Source organism: Python bivittatus, unplaced genomic scaffold, assembly GCF_059951505.1.
Source record: "Python bivittatus isolate LINGU-HERP-01145 unplaced genomic scaffold, Pbiv_v1 ctg000610_np1212, whole genome shotgun sequence".
Taxonomy (NCBI): domain Eukaryota; kingdom Metazoa; phylum Chordata; class Lepidosauria; order Squamata; family Pythonidae; genus Python; species Python bivittatus.
In genome coordinates, this window is record NW_028277088.1 from 24,267,396 (window position 1) to 24,289,779 (window position 22,384).

General features: G+C 37.1%; 1 protein-coding gene across 3 annotated transcripts in view; it reads right to left on the reverse strand.

The window, feature by feature from the left end:
* SLC25A13 (solute carrier family 25 member 13) overlaps positions 1–22,384 on the reverse strand; it is a 121,932-nt gene that overhangs the window by 25,496 nt on the left and 74,052 nt on the right. For all 3 annotated transcript variants that reach the window (XM_007428590.4, XM_088150605.1, XM_088150606.1), the window contains 5 exons: positions 22,252–22,336; positions 16,805–16,889; positions 13,141–13,299; positions 7,543–7,595; positions 6,742–6,822 (listed from right to left, as the gene is read on the reverse strand). In XM_007428590.4, the coding sequence (XP_007428652.1) occupies positions 6,742–6,822; positions 7,543–7,595; positions 13,141–13,299; positions 16,805–16,889; positions 22,252–22,336 (463 nt within the window). The remainder of the gene's footprint in view (positions 1–6,741; positions 6,823–7,542; positions 7,596–13,140; positions 13,300–16,804; positions 16,890–22,251; positions 22,337–22,384) is intronic.

A 22,384-nucleotide genomic window follows, 5' to 3' on the forward strand; every position in this document is an offset into this window, starting at 1 on the left:
GATGAATAAGTCAATAAAAAAAACATTCCAGGTTTTGTGGGTATTGAAATTACATCTCTGGCAAATCCAACTACCTAAGCCAATATTACATATGAAGAAGAAGCATTCCACAGACTGTACATAACTCTGGCTCCTATAAAGAAGTTAGAATATACTGTATGCTAATTCACATTCACTTAACTCCTCCCAAGTTCTTTTTCCTGGCTTAAAAAAAGTAGCTTTATTCGATCACCAGTGAAGGCATCTGCCAAATAAAATAATTTATCAGATCAAGACTTTTGCCTACCACAGACAGTTCATTTTTTTTAGACTACACTTGGATAAGGACAGTTTCCCAAGAGAAAAAAGCTGCAACAACTATTAAAAAGTTTTAATCCTTAGAATTTTATAGCTCAAAATGTATTTATTTACAGGTCTTATAGGCCACTCCAATCAACCAAGTCTAAATGGTATGTATCTGTCCAAAGGATAATAATCCAAAATTAAAACTAAGATCATAAAGTAATCATATACATCAGGAATCAAACATTCAAAAAATACAATTTAATTAATTAATGACTTGTTCAGAGGAATAGTCATAGCAACTCTTCCTGTGAGGCTTCATGAAATAGTCAAAGCATCAGACTTTCTGTAGATCAGGACTGAGGATAGGCTATGTCTTCCAGAGGATTAACATCCCTGTTTTGATCTTTATTCATTATTTTGCCACTGAATTTCAGCAGTTCCATATTGAAGATCGGGAGTTGCAAATATGAGGTGGGGCACATATGACTCAAAAGTCTCCCTTCCCTGCTTTAAGAATAATGTGGCTCATGTTCTATTTTAGTTGAATATTAATATTTCTAAATTATAATTGGAAAAGCTTTTTAGAATTAAAATATATTTTTAAATGAGATTACAAAATGGCACCCATTACTCATGTGTGCTGAATTACGAACACACTACAACATTGCTTACAAAATCATAATTTTTAAAAAGGATAGAAGAGAACTTCTAAGACATCTGGGCCTCTCAAGATTATGCTACTCTTTTCTCCTTCTGGGGCAAAAGCCGTATTTTATAAGATGTGATAAAGACAGAAGAATATTAAACACATAGGATGATTACAAATGGATGATGTTGTTGTATGAACTACCCTGTACTCATAAGACATGGCAATTTTTTTTTATCCTGCCTTTCTTATTGTTATAAATAACTCGCGGCAGAAAACATACCTAATACTCCATGGAGCCCTTAGAGTTCTCTGAGCTTGGTTCTTTTCTTGCAAACGTTTCATTACCCAGCTAGGTAACATCTTCAGTGCTAAAATGGGATGGGGGTTGCTCTCTATTTATATACTGTGGTCTGCCTTGCCAGTGCTGGTGAGGGTGGGGCTTTTGTTTTGCTCCTCTGGTAGTTCCTTGATTAGCATATGTTTACTGCTTGATTGTGTGTCTGGTGGTAACCTTTGCTTATCTGGGTGATGATTGCTGGTGAGGCAATCTTCTGGTCTTTTGTCATTACTCATGTGTGCTGAATTATGAGCACACTACAACTTTGCTTACAAAATCATAATTTTTAAAAAGGATAGAAGAGAACTTCTAAGACATCTGTGCCTCTCAAGATTATGCTACTCTTTTCTCCTTCTGGGGCAAAAGCCATATTTTATAAGATGTGATATCTTATAAGATAAGAGACAAAAGACCAGAAGATTGCCTCACCAGCAATCATCAGCCAGATAAGCAAAGGTTACCACCAGGCACACAATCAAGCAGTAAATGTATGCTAATCAAGAACTACCACAGGAGCAAAACAAAAGCCCCACTCCCACCAGCACTGGCAAGGCAGCCCACAGTATATAAATAGAGAGCAAACCCCAACCCATTTTAGCACTGAAGATGTTACCTAGTTGGGTAATGAAACATTTGCAAGAAAAGAACCAAGCTCAGAGAACCCCAAGGACTCCACAGTTCAACCCTGAGCTACACATATTTGCCTCTACTGGTATCTAATACTCCTTCCTCCTCCTATTTTCCCCACAACAACCCTGTGAGGTGAGTTGGGCTGAGAGTAAGTGACTGGCCCAAAGTCACCCAGCCAACTTTCATGCCTAAGGTAGGACTAGAACTCACAGTCTCCTGGTTTCTAGCCTGGAGCCTTAACCTCTAGACCAAACTGGCTCTCCAAATAACCATATGGAAGCAGTACTGGGTAAATAGGTTTACATAGCATATTCTGCAGTGCTTCTTACAAAATATTATATGGAAATTTCTGTTTCCAGCTTCAATGATGGTAATATTGTACATAAAGCAGCTTATTTTTTAACTCATCTACTTTATTGGCGCCTCATGTTGCTCACAAAAACTTCAGCAATAAGCTGCTTGTGTTCTTTTACAATTGTTTGCTTAACTATGTATCTCCTTTCTGCGTATAAGCCTCTAAACAGAACACAACTTTGATATTATTAAATATTTCTGTTCTGTTCACAAGTAGTTTAACCAAGCAGAATGCTTCTCTCCCAACTTCCTTACAAAGGCATCTACAGTTTTAAAAAATCTATTATGAAAAGGAGTTTTTTTCACTGAAGAAGTTCAATTAGAAATCTATGCATTACATAAGGTATCCAGGCAACATAGAACCCTAAGACATTGGTTTCATTAGACTGTTTAGTATATAGTCTGATAACCTAGTATTTCTAAAGGTTTTCACTTTTACTTTTTATCTATTAGCTGAACAATTACTGGAGATATAATGGATTGAACTTTAAACCTCACACCTAAAAAGTGCATGCTTTATCGCTGAATCTTTCCCTACTTGACTACTATGACACAATTAAATGGAATTTCAGCTTATCCTGGGGGACTTCTGCTCTTCAGCAGTGGTCTGAAGCTGATGATGATGAAATATACTCACCCAGGGTGGCAAATCTCCAGGGAGATTATATATAGATATTCAAATAATAGATGCAGATGTAAGAGGAAGTACTGTGTTGATTCCCAATGCCTTTTACACCATTCCTAAACAGACTGGCCTGTAGCTCCTTACAATTTCCCAAGTAACTAATACTAGGATAAAATAAACAGACTCCCAAATTATACTGAAGCCAAAGAGGGTTTCAAGAGAGGCAATTCCACTAGGAATGTCATCCAATCCTTTTATCTACAACAGAGAAAGAGAATGGCTGCATTTCAAATCATGAGAGGCAATTACAGAATTCAAATAAATTCTGAACAGAGAGTTGTAAAAAATACAAAAGTAAAAATTGAAATTGTAAACTCCCCACCCCCGCTCCATCTCCTTAGTTCTGTCCTTTCTCATACCAACTTTAGGCAGCCTAAAAAGTCCCGACAGAAGAGAATTGGGTGCCTGGCAATCATGCTGGAAGTTCCAAAGGATTTGTAGAAACTGCGGATCAACCTATCAGACCCCTAACAATGTAAGCACTCTATCAAGCAGTCTAAAACTTAACATACGAAATAAAACTTCAACAATGTACAACAGTGATTTTTTTTTTAATAACCTTAAAGATGAAAAACAATTTAGGACACAGATTCAATAAAGTAATTTACTCCATAATCTACTTCCTATATTAAAAGAACCTTTTAAGATTCTGGGAGGGAGGGAGGGAGGGAGGGAGGGAGGGAGGGAGGGAGGGAGAGAATGGATGATGGAATATGCTGTCAGCTGAATTAAGTACCATAGGGTCATGAAACAAAACCCCTCTAGTTTTTAAACGAAGAAAATAGTTTATGAAACTGAAGGCGGCTTTTTCAATGAAACAAGCAGCTTTGTGGTTGTTAAGTGCAAAAGTCAACCATGTGTACTAATTCTCAGTAATCATCCTGCAAGGTGAACTCCCCAGTGATTCAAAAGTCAATGAATGCCAAATCTATCACAAACAGCAAAGTGTAACTTTTCATGTGACACTAACGCCATCAAAGTATTTAGAATTCCAGAAGGACAATGTACCTGTTGAGCTATTGGAAAAATTGGTCTCTCTCCTAGGTATTGTGGTTCTTTAAAATAAACCTGAACATTGAAAATCACCATCATCATCATCATCATCATCATCATCTTAATAATCTAAGGATAAAACAACATATCCCCTAAAATTGCAATATTGCAGGCATAAACTTAGATCAAATTCAGAAGGAGTTACTTTGAACAGATATTTACAAAATTACTCTAAATCAAGTAAATACTTCTTAGCCTTTGGGCATACAATTCTTCTGGGCTAGATTAGAATGCAGTAGGTGTGACCAGGATGAAAAAGTGGGAAAAGTCAAGGTAAAAATGAAATGTGGTTTAAATTTAATTAAAATTCCTTTAAATTAATTAAATTAATATGACCCGCACCCCAAGAATTTAATGATTTCTTGCTTCTGTCACATTAAAAATTACAATCTGATGCCAATTTTAAGATAGATGGTGGGGGTTGCATCAATGTCTTTCTAGGGCCACATACAGTTATTAAAGCCAAGACTATGCACCCCCTCTCCTGGGGAAATATTTACAACAAATATCTATGTTGATGAGCTTTGTAAGTGAAAACCATCATTCTTAGGCAGTGTTTCCTTCTCCTCTGCATAAAGATGAGTTCAATAATTACAGTCTCATTTATCCTACACTTTGGATTTGAGCTGGCAACAAGGACAGAATGAACTATCATTATTTTTCTCCCTTTCTTTAGGATGACAAAATTGAACCCTAAGGAAAGAATTCAAACCACAACCACAATATCAATATCTCCTTCTCCTCCTCCTCCTCCTCTTCTTCTTCTTCTGTATTTTTTGAAATATTAAGGAAAAAAAATTACCCTCCCCCTCCCTCTGAAAGAGCAGAAGCACACATAATGCTCTTTTATATATGCTCTACAATAACCTTTCTAAAACAAGGATTCATTGGCCAAGACAAAGTTCTCTATACATGGGCCAACCATCAGATGCATTTCTTAAGTCTGTGCTTAGAACAGGCATTCCTAATCTGGTGCCCTCCAATTCGATAGCATGGACACTACCTTTGTTCATGGGGAATTATAAAAGCTGGTATCCAGTATATCTGGATGCCATCAGATTGGAGTAACTAATTTAGAACAAGCAGAAAGACATACATTATACACGATCTTGCTATCTCAATTCTGTGCATCCAGCTTTGAAAGAGATACCAAAACATAATGAAACAAGACCACCCACAGGGAGACAACACAAGCCTCATCCTATCTACCTGGCGCTGATCTTTAGTTAAACACTTCAGTTCAAAGGAAGCCTTGGGCTGTTTGCCATCAAACATCTACTGCCAGGAAATTATGAAGAATCACATAATTAATTTTAGAGGAAAAATGCCAGCAGAGAGATCTAGTAAACATCATGGTTTTCAAAGAGATTGCTCTTCTTCCGGACATAACTTACTTACATAGAACAAAATACATAGCACTGCTTATTTAGGAAAAATAAATCCAGTGGACAAGGTACCATAATGAAGATAGATGTATATAAATTATAAAATAATAATATTTTAATACTGTTTGGGGTTTGGTCATCTGATGACTTTTCTTCTGCATCAGCTAGTATTTTATTTTATTTTAATTAATTCTGCTTATGAATTTAGAAGTCCATATTTAAAAAAACTTTTAAAAATGCCTCTCCCTTGAATACTTCTTCAGTTACAGAGCAGGTGAGCTACCTGGCAGAACATGACAGGTCATTGATCAAACAGAGCATCTCCTCATCTCGGGCGAATTGCAGACAGCAACTGGTCTCTCTATCTGCACAACACTGAATACAGTAAATATATTTCCACAGCTACCTGGTACAGTGTGCTTTTCAGAAGAAAGAATGTACAAATCTCTCTGTTGTTATGATACAATTTGCCGCAATCAGGTTTGTATTTCTACATTGTTTTCAGCAGGAATTTAACTGCTTTAAAAGAATGACCTCATCGTTCTTATGACAGCAGAAATTTACCAGTGAGCTTGGAGTTCCACCAGCTCTCTCCTGTCCATTGATCAAAGTGAGTTAAATGAACAGCACTCTGTCTTTAAAATGTCACTATCTTTAAACAAGAGTTCATTTCATGTAAAATGGATTTATAATTGTTCAAACAAAATAAAAATCACCCCCGCCCCGCCATATAGCATATGCTATAATTATAGGAACTGCTATTGCAAAACTGATCAGCAGAAATATTGCATTCACAGAATGAAAAACTAGTTGTTTTTTTAAAATACACTTTATGAAAGCAAAGCAGAATGTGTGTAAAACATTTTAGCTATACTTTACATTAGAAACACATGATGTGCTTAAATTAATATTATGAAAACTATCAATGATAGGGCAACAGGTTTGTCTGTGTAATTTGTGGCTGATACAAAGCTAGGTTTACAGCATAAATGGAAAACTTAGTGGATGAATGAAATATAGCAAGAAGAGGAAGGAAAGGAAACAAGATAAATACTACACTGGAAGTGGGTCTTAAACCAACTTTTAGATGAGTACAAATAGTAAGTAACTATAACTATAACCAGGTAGACTTCAAAATACCAAGCAAGGCTCCATCGCAAAATAATGATTAAACCACAGGTTTTAAAAAGACCAACATTATTCACTCTACCACTATTAAATTGCTGCCACTAGCTTACTAATTTAAGAACTAACAGCTTTGCTATTTCTCCAGTTCAAATTAAATCCTAAGGTTTGTGGTTAGATTTATAATAATTGCCATTCTTCAACATCCTGGTGAAAGAAAAATAGAAGAAATACTTACACAGCCCCCAGCAAGAATTTCTGCTGCAAAAGGTACAGAACCATCTCTGAGCATAAATTTGTCTCTCACAAAATCATTTACCTTAAAAAAAAAAACATATTCAAATAAATGAATATCCTTTTGTTTTTAAAGTCTAAATCTATTTTTAAAATCTAAATGTTATGTTTATCAGCAATACGCTCTCTGTGTGTGTGTGTGTGTGTGTTTTACTCACCTTGAAACAGATTTATAGCACAAGAAGAATGCAAATATCAAAGGGTGTACATATATAAAAAATTAAGCTTTATATTCACACATTTCTGAACAATCCTTCAAAAAAATTGTACTACTTGTCAGTCTGAACTTAATACTTTCTACAAATGCATTTTTGTAAAAATATTTTGTAGAATTAAAAATTTGTAGAAATGTTAAAATGAAGCCATTTCATTTTATTTCAGCCTAAATTTTGAAGTGCTGTTTATTTGCAAATTAATTAATATATGAACAGGTCTCTTTTTGTGTAAGATTCCAGTTAAATTATTAGGCAATAAAGTGAAAAGTAGCAATAAAGCTTTCTGCTTTTTTTAAAACAAATATGTAAAGGTCCTGAATCAAACACTTAATTTGAAATTGCCATATGAAAGATCCTCACCCAAAACACCAAAGGAAATAAATCACAAACATGTACCACATTCTACAATTATAATTTTCCCCCAAGGAAAATATACTGATGTATACTTCAAGCATCTAACTGCAGTAACTTTTTCTACTGGAAATTCAAAATAATACATTAAGCATAACACTGTTTTGCTCTAAACTTACAGTAAGTTTTATGGCCTTTTCTGGAGCTACTCCAAGCAACTGTGGCAGAAGACCTGTAGGACATAAAAAATATAGCAGTTTAGTTGACAAACAAATGGGTAGTTGTTAATTTTGCTTCTTAAAGGGAATGGCATTTTAAGGGCAATTTTCAACTATTATCTTTAACGAGCTTATCTGTGTAGATACTGTATAAACCTCCCCTCCCCCACACACAATTCAGCATGGCATTGATTCAAGCAACATTATCTATACTTGGAAATCTAAGAAAATGATAAACATAATTGGAAAAGCTCTTATCTTTTACCTAGTTTTGCTTGGGCTCTTTCAAATGTATTAGCTCTTACCCGTGTCTCAGAAACCTAGAGAGCAAGATGGGCTAATAGACAGCAGGAGAATGATTGCTGAAGATAGTTACTGTTTGCTCCAATAGTTAAGAATCTGTTTTCTCTGTATTTCTTACTTCAATCTTCTTCCCTTATGTACGGTAATCTCCTTTTTCACAACTACACACAGAAAATAAATCAGAGCATTTTGCTTGTGCAACTTACACTGCAGCATTTATTTGAATTATGTTCTGTCCTTCTATTACAATGAGTACTCAAGGCAGCTAACAACATTTCAAAAAGACTGAAATTAATACTAAAGTAGTTACTATAATTTGTTTCTATAATAAATGCCTTGTACTGCTGTCCAAGACAAGGCTGTGTACAAGGAAGCCATACTTTCATAATCCAATCTCATTTTTGCTACAGCTCTATTTATCAATTTCTGAGATGTAGGCAATCCAATGGTCTCCAGATTTCCAGTAGGTAATGATCATTGTATGTTACAGTTGACCATTGGTTAGAGGTGATGGAAGCTGAAATCCAAAATACTGGAGGAGGATGTCAGGTTGTTTAGTCTTGCTGTAGTGAGTAAAATTAGTTATAACTAAGTTATTACCAATATGAAAGCAACTAATGGACCAACCTGATGCATATCTACTCAGATGTCCCACTGAATTCAGTGGGCTGTATTCTCAGACAAGTGTGCATAGGAATGCAGTCTCTGTGAAGAAAAGAAATGTAAAGTCTGGGCAATTTTTAAGAAGTGGGCCTAGGTTGGTAGTCATGAGTCACATAAGACCCCAGGTTTAGTCCTTAGAATCTAGTTTTAAAAGGATCACGTGAAAAAACTGGGAAAACGCTCTTCCCAAACAACTGGAGAGCCACTGATAATTCAGAACTACTTAGCTCTTATTTTGGTTCTGTCTTCTTTGAAAAAAAAAAGTATATATTCCATCAGGCAATTGTGAAAAGCAGGATGAAAGAGCAGAATTTAAAGCTTAAGCCTAACAGAAACATGGCCAGGGATTGTCTATTGACTTTGAGTTCAAATCTCCAGAGTCAGAATAGCATCATAGGATACAATCTGAAAGAATGATCTTTCAGATGATCTAGCCAAAACTTCTTGAAAGTAATCTTTCAAGAATCTAGCCAAAATTTCTTGAAAGTAATCTTTCAAGAAATTCTGGAGAAATGGTAAAGAAGTGGATGACTGGAACAGAGGAGATGATCTAAAAAAGGGAAAAGCAAGAGAAAAAAACATTTTTTTTGAAAGACTGGAAACCTTATATGGACTTTTTGCTGAAAGAGAAAAAATATGATGATTTATGATGAGGATTGAAAAAGATGTGGACTAAGTGAGGGGTTGAAGGGATTTGTATAACATCTAAGCGGGAGGGAGGATTATAAGATTGTAATTATTTGTTAGAGAGAAGGTTGGAAGTCATATTTCATAACTTTACTTTCTTTTCTTCTTTTCTTGCATCTTTTCTTTCTTTTTTTATCTTTTTTTAGATTTGACCTCTACTGTATGTAAAATTCTCAATAAATACAAACAAAAAAGGGGGGAAAGCAGATCTGGTGAACTATTGATCAGTCAATCTGACATTCAGAGTTAGGGTTGGAATGGAGAGAGGTATCAAGAGTGATGCTAAAAGATTCAGTCCTGGATTCTGTATTCTTAAAATGTTTCTATTTTGCAGATGACACAAAATTGGATGGGACCCCTAATACCCTAGAAGATAGAAATAAGAATCAAAGCAATCTTGTTAAGTTAGGGAAATAGACTGAAAATAAAAGATTTAGACAGAGAAATGGAAAGTTATGCACTTAGAAAATAGAAATGAAGTGCACAGGTAATACTTGGCTTGGTAATAGTACTTCTAAAAAGACTTTGAAATAGTAGTTGATTACTAACTAAATATGAGTTTGGAGCGTGAAGTAGCTGAAGAAAAAAGCTAATATGATTTTAATTGCATCAACAGAAGTATAGTTTCCAAATCACAGGAACTAATGCTTTATTCTGTTTAATCCCCACCTCAAGTATCGCATCCAGTTCTGGGCACCAAACTTTTAGACAACCTGTATTAAGTTCAGGGAAGAGGAACAGGGATGACTGAGGACTAGAAACTGGGGAATGTTTTACCTTAAGAAGAGAAGACTGAAGGGGGGACACTCTTCAAAAACTTGAAAGGATGACCATGAAAAAAGATTAAGATCTCTTCACTATCATCCCAAAATGCAGAATACACAACAATGGATTTAAGTTACATTTATATCAATTCCAACTGAACATTAGAAAATCTTCCAAAGAGTACGAACTTCAATTATTCAGGAGTGGAACCAATTATCTAAAAGGCTGATAAGCCCCTTTTCACTTGATTCAAGCAAAGAGATGTTGGATAGTCATTCCCCAGGGATGTTTTAACCTGGATTTCTGTAATAAATAGCGGGATTGATATAATGGTCTTATTAGCCCTTTCCAATCCTTTCATCAGCCGTAAAGAGGCTAAATGGACTGATGGTCTTGCTCAGTATAAGCCAACTTTGGTATCAAGGCATTCCTTCAGCCAGGTAAGTATTTATTTATTTAGAAAGCCTTATATACCACTTTTTAGTTGACCTTCCAGAGTAGTTTTCAAGATCAGGGTAAAATACACTAAATTTAATTACACACGCACTCATACACTCTCACATACAGAGTGTGTAAAAGAAATTATTAAGTATAAGCTTTTGCATATCTGCTTAGACTTACATATCCTATTATTCAATGAGGCTTACAACACTTTGTTGTTGTAAATAAAAATTAATCATTCCAAAGATGCACACAGTTAAGTCCAAGCTATTCTGTTTTGGGTACATGCTTGTCCAAATAAATCCTTTGTTTACAGTCTGGAATTCCTGTTCAACATTTTTAAATTTTAAAGTAGCAGATTGGATAAAATTCAGAAGCAATCTGGTGAACAATTTTCAACAGGTCCCATGCGTGGATAGAAAGGAAAATTAGTATAAAATGTCATGTGTTTGAACAACTTACTGGATTAATACAATGTATAAGAATGTAAGGGGCAGATGTTGATGGAGTTTCCAGTATACCACAAATTTGTTTCATATATGACAGTAATGATCTAAAATTAATTTTTAATTGCAAGTAAATGGCAGTGCTATAAACCCCTGGCTTTAAAATAATAGCCTGAAAAGATTCTAAGATCAACCAAAATTTGAGATGTTAATAGTGTGAATATAGATCAGGGTAACAGTTTTCACATGAATTTAATAAATTCATGAGATTAAATGTGAATTCTGCCTGGTTTTTTTTAAAACAAGTATACATGTGTTCAGCTTCTAGATTAGCACCACAGCAATCAACCAAAATCAGAGGCAGAAGATTTTAAAGGACAAGGTTATTCTGGCATTCTATGTTATGTACTCAGAAGCTATCAAGAACAGAAAAAGAAAAGCAAAATAATTGAGGGGAGGGGGATTGGAAATAAAATATTTGCCAGAAGGAAGCAGCTGTAACTCTGCAGTAGAGCAGATGTTTTGCATCAGAAGGCCTAATGTTCAACCCCAGGCATGTTCAGTGCTTAAAAATAGATAGAAAGGCTGGAAAACAGAGCCAGTCACAGTCAACAATATTGCATTAATAAACTGGGGAACTGATTCCATGTAATGTAGCTTCATGCCCTTTTAAGTTTTTACCAATGGTGAGCAATAGCTGTGTTAAAATAAGAACTAGCATCCCAAAACATCAACTTATCAATGCTGTGCACCAAGTCAGGAAACAGGTGTGATTAGAAAAAAAATATACTATACATCTAATCAGTCAGATCTACCTCAAGAATTGTTGGCTCTAAAGCAAGTAAAAGAAATCACTTTTACTTAAAAAAAAAACTTGCTAAGGCTTTATTAAAACAAATTATTAGCATATAACCTGCATTAAAAACCAACAAAATATATGTATAATTTATCCACTAAACCATGGAAGTTATTTCTGGGAAAATGATCTATTGACATGAATCACTCTGCTTTCATTAGCAGAATAGAAAGACTAAAGAATACATTCAGAGACTAGATTCTTCCTGAAATTCATGTGAGAGGAAGCCTAGATATGTCTATTGCAGATTCACTTGCATTTTAACATTCCCCTCCTAGCTGCTTATTCTTTTTCCTTTAAAAAAATATATAATTCCAGAGGTACTTATATTTCCAGAATTGAGATAAGATAAATCCTCCTTCATAGGATTTATTAAATCTGCTGCAGCATGGGGGGCTGCGGGAACCATGCTTCATATGGTTCCCAGAGATCAAGATTCCATATGTCTGTGGTTTCAGCTTCTCCCACCATTGCATCTAGGTATGTGGTGAAAATGAAACTGCTGATAACTCATTCACAGAGGTACTAGAAAACTGAACAGCAGTTTGTCTCCTCAACAATGAAACTGCCATTTGGCATGATCAAAACAATTTTTCCTGAGTAGGTATATATCACTTATTTGGATCATGGGTCCTTCATTACATGATAGACATAGGTAATACAATTGATGTACCAGCTCATGATTACTTATGATATTATGTTTATTCTGAAGCTACAATGTTGACCCCTTGGTCACTATTGCTATGTGTATTGTAGAAATATGCTAAGAGGAAGCTGTTAGGTAACATCAGAAGACTTCAAATGTCTCTGACAGCAGGCTTTGAAGCAATTGTGCATTTTGCATAGAAGTGGCTGCTCTCTTGTTTTTAGTTAAAACAGACATATCAGACCTGCTAGGAGAGAGTGCAGTAGCAAATGGAGACACTGCTTATAATCATTTGCTACAGAGGAGAAAATACAAAGCTTTCTTAATATTACAATATGGAAGCTATCAAAATATTCTGGAATGGCAGAAACAGTCCATATTGTAAACACCATGGGAAGACTTCTTCGTTAAACAAGATTATTTCATTTAAATGTTTTAGGAACTTGCTTATGTTGCTCCTTAAGTTTGTGGGGGGGAAAATTCCAGAAAAAATATTTTAACAAGATGATTTTTTCTTAACAAAATGCTCTTGAAATTGGGGTGATGGGCCAGATGCAGCCCAAGTGAAGATACATAATCCAAATTGGTAACAATCAGCGCAACACAGCTCACACTCCATAGCCCATATCCTAGAGAATGCCAAATGTTCCCATTTGGGGACAAAATGGATGAACAGAACTGTAAGAAAATCCAAACAGGCATCAAACCTCTTGCGCTCCCTTGAACTAGAACTAAAACATCTGGACACTGACCTCTGTACAGCCCGAAAAATCCTTCATAACGTAGCACTTTCTTGAAGCAATCAAAGCTATTCTTGTACATCAGCTCTCCAACAAATGACCCAGTGGAGCGTTGGTTCTGCATCCGTGTTTTCACCAGATCAATTGGATACACAGCAGTGGCTCCAACAGCTGTTAAATAATGAAGGAAAAAACTCTTTCTGAAGTAAATTTCACAGAATAAGGTTTATTTAAAGCTCATAAATTGCATCAGAGACTAACCCAGGAGCATAATGTTCAATTCCCTTCTTCTCTGAAGAAAACTTCCACCTCCCTTCTTCCCATCCAGTATCACACTTTTCCCGAATTTCAAAGAAGTTTTTACTGTGCTGCACTTGGCTGCCATTTGATAGGAGTAAGAAAGTAAAAATTGCACAAGATGTTGGGGCAACAAAGCTAGGCAAGAGCCTCTTCTACCTTTCCCTGGAAACCCCCATTTCAAGATCAATTTCTTTTGCTTGAGAGAAGTTATCAGCCAAAAATTGATGACAAAATACCCCAGAATCTGAATTCAAACTGACCCTACAGGAATAAGTGAATGGGTTTTTAGCAAATGTTCATTTGTGTTAGGCATAAGAAAACAGCCACTTTTACAAATTTTAAAGTTAAAGTGGAAAAACCATATAGCCTCTCTGTGTTAATGAAGCTAAGTTAATGTTTGACAAATAGATGGAGACAAGAGTGATACAAAGGAGCCTACAATTAAGATACTACATACTAATAGTATATAATAGAGTATGTATTAATTAGTATAATACATACCAATATATTATATGTTAGTATAATTATATTAATACATATTAGTATATAATATATACTAACTAGTATTATATTAATTCATGTATAATATGTACAAATAGAGAAGTCAATTCTGTAAGTGTTGGCTTTTACATAGTCCTAAGAGGACATAAAAGGGAGATATCACCAAGTTTTACCAACTGAAAAAAAGAGGAAGAGAATCCACCCCAAACATTAACAGGTCATTAACCAATGTGCTGCCACCTTTTACTCTTGTCAGAACAATGTGTCTCCAGTGTTTGCTGTTCCTTGCTGTTTGGTATTTTATGATTTTTAATCTTATTACTCTAAACAGACTGTAATTGGCATAATCTTCTGAATGAAGTGGCATATACAGTACTGTGCAAAAGTTTTCAGCAGGTGTGAAAAAATGCTGTAAAGTAAGAATGCTTTCAAAAATATATATTGTAATTGTTTATGTTTATCAATTTACAAAATGCAAAGTGAGCAAACAGAAGAAAAACCCAAATCAAATCAATTTTTGGTGTGACTACCCTCTGCCTTCAAAACAGCATCAATTCTTCTAGGTACACTTGCACAGAGTTTTTGAAGGAACTCAGCAGGTAAGTTGTTCCAAACGTCTTGGAGAACTAACCACAGATCTCCTGTGGATGTAGGCTGCCTCAAATCCTTCTGTCTCTTCATGTAATCCCAGACAGATCCGATGATGTTGAGATCAGGGCTCTGTGGGGGCCAAACCATCACTTCCAGGACTCCTTGTTCTTCTTTACGCTGAAGATAGTTCTTAATGACATTGGCTGTATGCTTGGGGTCATTGTCCTGCTGCAGAGTAAATTTGGGGCCAATCACATGCCTCCCTGATGGTATAGTATGATGGATAACTATCTGCCTGTATTTCTCAGCATTGAGGATACCATTAATCCTGACCAAATCTTCAACTCCATTTGCAGAAATGCAGCCCCAAACTTGAGGCTTCACTGTTGCCTGCAGACACTCATTCTTGTACCGCTCTCCAGCCCTTCAGCGAACAAACTGCTTCCTGCTACAGCCAAATCTTTCAAATTTTGACTCATCAGTCCAGAGCACCTGCTGCCATTTTTCTGCACCCCAGTTCCTATGTTTTCGTGCATAGTTGAGTCGCTTAGCCTTGTTTCCACATTGGAGGCATGGTTTTTTGGCCACAATTCTTCCATGAAGACCACTTCTGGCCAGACTTCTCCAGACAGTAGATGGGTATATCTGGGTCCCACTGGTTTCCGCCAGTTCTGTGCTGATGGCACTGTTGGACATCTTCCAATGTCAAAGGGAAGTAAGCATGATGTGTCTTCCATCTGCTGCATTCAGTTTCCTCAGCCGACCACTGCATCTATGATCCTCAACATTGCCCATTTTGTTGTGCTTCTTCAAAAGAGCTTGAACAGCACATCTTGAAACCCCAGTCTGCTTTGACATTTTTGCCTGGGAGGGACCTTCCTGATGCAGTATGGCACAAGACCTTGTGTCTTGTTGCTGTGCTCAGTCTTGCCATGGTGTATGACCTGTGACAGGAAACTGTCTTCCACAACCTTACCTTAGTAGCAGAGTTTGGCTGTTCCTCACCCAGTTTTAAGCCTCCTACACAGATGTTCCTGTTTCAGTTAATGACTGTGTTTCAACCTACATATGAAATTGATGATCATTAGCACGTGCCTGGTATAATTGGTTAATCATACACCTGACTCTATTCCTACAAGATCCCTGACTTTGTGCAAGTGTAAGAATTGATGCTGGTTTGAAGCCAAAGGGTAGTAACACCAAATATTGATTTGATTTAGATTTCTCTTCTGTTTGCTCACTTTGCATTTTGTAAATTGATAAACATAAACAATTACAATATATATTTTTGAAAGTATTCTTACTTTACATCATTTTTTCATACCTGCCTAAAACTTTTGCACAGTACTGTAAGTCTGAGTAAATAAAACCAAAGAGCCAACATGGTGTGTTGGTTAAAGGAACCAGGCTGGAAACAGGGACACCAAGAGTTCTAGTCCCACCTAAGGCACAAAGCCAGCTGGATGACCTTGGACCAGTCACTCTCTCAATCCTAGGAAGGAGGCAATGGCAAACCACTTCCAAAAATCTTGCCAAGAAAACTGCTTGGACTTGTCCAGGCAGTAGCCAGTAGTCAAGAATGACTCAAAGGGAAAATAATAATAGTAGTAGTAGTAGTAGTAGTAGTAGTAATAATAATAATAATAATAATAATAATAATAATAATAATAGCAGCAGCAGCAGCTACTTTTTTCAAGGGAATAGTAGCACTGAGATAATTTTGAATGTCAAAAAAGGAGCAGCTTGTTAGACTAAGATTTTACTGTTGTATTTTTACTGCCAAGGAAAAGAACAGGAATCTGTGGTATTTTTCCTTTGGAATGAAAACAAACTGGCTTGTCCTAGCTTATTCACAGCCTCTGTGGCAGACTCTGGGAGCAGTGGCCCTATTCGGGCAAGTGACAAAATATTTTGAGCTGTTTCTTCTGAGCATATTCAGAGGGCACAGGAAGCTGATGACTGTTGTATATGTATGGGCTGGAGGATTCTGGGAAAAAGGGCATGGCTGGAATAAATTCTGAACAGGAACACTGCATAGCATTAGATTTAGAGAAATCTAAGCCCATTTGGGTTTTAATGAAAAGTAGGTAAGTCAATCAATAATCAATCCATCAGTCAATCAGGGAAGAATCCAAATAGCAAAGGTCAAATTATTTTTGATGCAATGACAATAAGATGAAAAGCTTCTTCGTGTAAAAAAATAAAAAGATAATGAAGGTCGAGAGCAATGCAGAGGAAAAAAGTCAGGCTAATATTTCTGTCATTCATTAATTAATTCACTAACCTCCAGCAATTGAACCAAGGGCAAACCTGTATGCAGATTCTGCTATCTGGATGAGAATAGGTCGAGACACATCACTTGGAGCTTGCTGTAAGATTTCGAATTTAGGGAAAAGATTTGGGACAGTGAAAGGGAGGAGGAGGAGGTGGAGGAAGAAGAGGAGGAGGAGGAGGAGAAGGAGAGTCAGATTAATATGGAACAGATGTGTAAACAATACTTGGATAGCAAAAAAAGCCACAGTCATAAAGAAAAAAAACATTTCATCCTAAAATTGCCATTCTTGTACCATCAAGACCTGTTGAGCTTCAGTAAGGTGGCTTGAGGAGGTAATGCAGTTTATAATGTTTGCTTTTTATTTGATGTAAAAAGCAAGCACTGATCAACTGAAGGCAAAGTCGCCTTCTCCCCATAATTATCACTAATTTACAGAGGAACTCTTTCAATTTTTGAGCTGTTTGCACCTAAAAAAAAATCGCAGCTTGTCCACCACTAACCTTGTGTTCCAGTTACTGTTCATAAAGCTCTATCATGATTTAATGTGGAAAAAAAACGACTTCTGGTACAAAAGTACTTTCCAGAAAAGTCAAAACTTGTGTTGAATACATGGGGCATGACTGAAAATAAATTATTTTCCTTCACTCATTTTTATTATATGGTCTGTGCAGCTATGGGAAGGTATGGGAAAAGAGTTAAAAGCAAGTATGCAAGGAGCTTAACGGAGCATTTTTATCTACGCGCTATGAAGATGTGGGAGGAATAGAGACAGTTTAATTTCTTAAATTAAAAAAAATAAAACATATAGTATTCCGTTTATTGCAGCCTGACCAGTTCTTTAATCCTAATCAGAACCAAGACCATCGGGACTTTTCTGGGGCCAGCAAAAACTGTTTAAAAATTGGGGAAATTAATAATGTAATTTGTCATACAACATAAAAATGCTTTTTAAAGGAATATAAACATATTAGTTGAAATCCAGATGAGTGAAATCTCAGTTAGATCCAGAACATTACACACGCTATTTTTTTTTTTAAGTTTCTTTTTGTTGCATAAAATACTGGCACTTAGTCTTCTCCGCAATCAGGCAAAAGGAAGTTGTCTTACACTTTCTTCATCTATCTTGGCACTGTCTTCACTGATTCACTGAGAGTGGTGGTTTCTGTTCCAGGCAGGCATTATTCCTAACTTTATGTGGAGAAGCCTATGTGAAATTGGCATATCTGTCAAACTCCATTTTACTCAGGTTCACATTTTTCCAATTTATTCCACTAATTTTCTGCATCATCTGTTTTTTTTTTAAGTACAAACTTTCATATGCATTTTCATGCATATTTTCCAATACAAGCTCAATCTTTCCTGCGTATTTCCTAATTACTTCCATTTTTGCAAGTAATTTCTCCCAATAAAATGCCTCTTTATCTGTATTTTAGTTACCTGTACATTTTTCAGTTTTGGAAAATTGCACTGCAACATTCAGAAAAGTGTGACTATCAAAATATGATGACTGTGCTTTGGTTCAAGTATCTGTACAGGTTTGGGAACTACAAATAATTTAAATTCATATTAAAATATACTCCAAATAAATTTCTTACCCATCCTCAGCTATAAAGGTTCCCTGGAGTTTTCAGAGATTTTTGCAATGCAGTGAACAGGAATTGCTGGGGAAAAGATGATGAAAAACTCCCTGCATATGTGAAACCTTTGTTATGTTTAAAAAGGTCTTGCCTGGTTATAGTAACACTCCATCTGTAGCTTATGTTATGTAGTTTGTAGTGCAATATATTTCTTTTTATTATGCATCTCAGCTGATCACACATACACAAAAAATAATAATTTACATGGTGAATTCTCCACTCAAGAGTCCTAACAAAGTAATAGTGCTAGCCACAGGGATTGGTAACATTTATAAAAAATCTTGATGTCAATGCCAAAAAAGTAATGTTGGGTCTAGAACCTACCACTTGAATAGTATATTCATGGAACTGGAAATTAACAAAATACCCTGGAAATCATGGAATCAGACACTAGTAGATACCAGTCCAATTTCTCTCATAGTATAATCCCAAAACATGGCTGTCTGGCCTCTGTTTAAACACGTCCATCATAAGGGAACCTACCAGCTCCTCAGGCTCCCCTTAATTTTCTTTTCTCCAGGCCAATTCTTTTATCTGGTTCTTTGTTTGTTTGTTTTCAGTCTCCTCATTATCCTGGTAATTCTCCTCTAGTTTGCCAATGTATTTGTGTTTAACTGATAACACTAATTAGGCTGGTGCTATTATTTCTTGAGAAATGGACATTAAAACTTTGATACTGCAGCCTAATTTGCCTTATTTTTTAATATCATCACATCTTACCACTGGCTCATAGTCAGTGTAAGATCTACTCAGATCACAATTTTCCTGCATTATACTTGTGTTTTTGGCATCTAAATGCAGAACTTTACTTTTATCTCTGTTGAATGTCATCTTGTCAGTTTTGCCCCTATTAAAATCCTTTCAAATATTGATTCTGTCTATTATAGTGATTATTATTCCTCCTAGGTTTGTGTTGTCCTCAAGTAAGTGTTTAGGAAAATGATAAATAGCACAGTACCCACTAAGGAATCCTAATATTCTCCACTAATGATGTAGAGGCACTAATGAAATATTATGAGTACAGTAGCTTCACCAGCTATTGAGCCAACTAATACTAGGAGCATTCAACCAATATTTTACCATCTTGTCAACAGGGTATCATGGGAGACTTTGCAGTAACTTGCAGATACCCTCCCCTGCCAACATAAACTTCTTACTTCTAATATTGCTGAAGGTACATTTTAAAATTATTTTTAGCATTCAGTTCATTTTGGACCTTTGCCTTCTGATATTTTCTACTGTAGCTTGTAGAGAGGCTGGGAAAGAAGTGGAAAAGATGGCAGAAGGGAAGTCAAAAAACAAATTATCTCAAAAACTGCAGCTCAGCCCAGGTGGACAAAAACCTGGCAAAAAGCATCTCCAAACAGGCAGAGACTCTGCCTTAATTAACTCATTAGAAGTGAGGCTGGGAAATTCCTAATATGGTTTCCAAGATTCTGCATTTACCCTAGAGGAGCATTAAAATCTATATAATTTTTGCTTCCTTGGTCTTGGCTAGCTACATGGGGTCTGGCACTTTCCTTTTCCTTAGTTATATACTAGACAACCCATGACCCATTGGGTCAGCGTTTCAGAGATATTTCCTTAGCTAAACAGAGAAACAGAATGACCATGGGCAAAAAAGCAGTGGAGTGTGAGCGACTTGCAACTTGCTGCCAGCTTCCCCCTTGACTTTGCTTGTGGATAGTTGGCAGGAAGTGTCAGAAATCTCCCTCCCTCCCTCCCTCATATAATATAGGCTTGCGCCATTTGCCCTCCACTCACGACTCTTAAGAGACCCCAGTGAAGTCTCTTCCTCCTCCTCAGCTGACCCACGGAACTGCCTGAGGAATACTGCACACCCACTCCCCATTCTGGGGTGTCCCCAAGGGCCCCCACCCTCGAGGAAGAGGACTCACCAGTTGATTGCTGGCACCCCCCAGCCTGCCCTATCTCACAAGCAGGCATCCAAGTCACTCCCCTGTCCTTCCCTCGATGCCCACAGCCATTAAGAGATTTCAAATTTCTGCCTCGTTTCTAAAGCAGCCAATTGCTGCTTGCCCATCGGGCCTTGCCGTCAGCCAATTGGGCACAGGGGCCAGAGGGAAGTGGGAAAGAGGTTGGGGATTGATTCCTTCCTTCCTTCCTTCCTTCCTTCCTTCCTTCCTTCCTTCCTTCCTTCCTTCCTTCCTTCCTTCCCTCCCCCCCTCCCTCCCCACATATAATATAGGCTTGTGCCATTTGCCCTCCCTTTACAACCCTGAGGAGAGCCCCAGTGAAGCCTCCTCCTCCTCAGCTGACCCATGCAACTGCCTGTCAGTTTGCTGCAGGGAGGTGGAACAAAGGGAGCACAGACCATGAGGAAAACTGTACCCCCACTCCCCAACCTGGCATGTTCCCAAGGGCCCCGCTCCCCGAGAGAGGAAGAGGGCTCACCTGTCAACCTCTGGCACCCCACAGCCAGCCCCACCTCACCAGCAAGCATCCAAGTCCTTCCCTTGTCCTTCCTCAATGTCCATGGCCATTAAGAGATTTCAAATTTCTGCTTTGTTTCCAAAGCAGCCAATTGCCACTTGCCCATCAGGCCTTGTTGCCAGCCGATTGGGCACAGGAGACAGAAGGAGGCAGGAAAGAAGTCGGAGATATGCCCATGACAATCACGTGACCTGGGCTGACCACAGCAGTGCAGCAGCATAGGGCACTGAAGCAGCCACAAATTTCCCAAATTCAATTCCATGGGAGTAATGGGTTCCAGATTTTGGATGCATTCTGTAAGTTAGCCCATTTGAGGTACCTTGGTTCAAAAATTGTTGTCCTATGGCACACCGTTTCGCCCAGTTGAAGGTTACAGACACAAGAGTTTTAGTAGTATATAGATGCTCCCTCCATACCCAATATATGTCCCCTTTTGAATTTCAGTTTCAGAAAACTCCTTGTACATCATGGTTTTTCTTTCAAGTGGAAATACCATAGTGCTGTGCTCTCAATATTCAAATTGTCCCACTGGTCCCAAACTTCTTTTCCCTTTCAGAATACCTGGTTGATGAATCCTGCCCAACCCTGGTGGCATCTGCAGTAGCTTCCAATATGGGCCCCATTTAATAACTCTGATCTTTAATCTTTGGGTAATCTTCCATACAGGTTTTATGAGTAAACTGTAAGAAAGTATCTTCCTATCATACTTACTTCTAAAGCAAAGCTAAAAATATACTGTTGTTGTAGGGTGATTTTGGGTGGGAGGAGGCAGCCAAGTGAGGAGGGCCTGGCTCAAGGCCTATTACACCCAAAAATGTAGCCTGTATCAACTCATTGTGGTCAAACTGGCGTCTGTGCACAGACTCAGAGCAGGGAGGGTGGGGGAACCTTCCAAGCTCTCAACATACAGAATTTGGTTTGACTTAAGTGATAGCTTTAGAAAAACAGAACTACACCCAGGTCTGTGTCAGTTTTCAATATATACAAGAGACCAATAAAAAGTTTTTAAAAGTTGGCAAAGACATTTTCATTGTCTTCTGCATCACATCATTTTCTAATACCAAAGCTCCGCTAAAAAAATGCAATTAAGATTAAAGAAAAAAAGAAAAAAATCCTATGATCTTAGTGATTTTAAACTATTTTGAGAGTACAATAGACAGGCAATACAAAATGCCAATGCTATATAAATTTATATGGGATAAACTTAGCACTTTTGTTTTCTGGTTGAGTGATCCAACTTCAATATATAATCCACAAAAAGAGTAGGTATAACTTTACTGCAACACAGCTGGGAACTTAATAGACTTACATAAGAAAGGACTGTGCAAGGTGAAAATAGCATTTACATTATCATCCTTCCCTTACCTGTCTCTGAGCCTCAGCCAGGTTGTAGGGCAACGTTCCTTCTTCCAAAGGTGCAATTCTTTCAATATCAGCCATTGTCATGCGTCTGAGGAAACAAGCAGCCGCAAAAGTTAATTTTGCATCAACTACTATA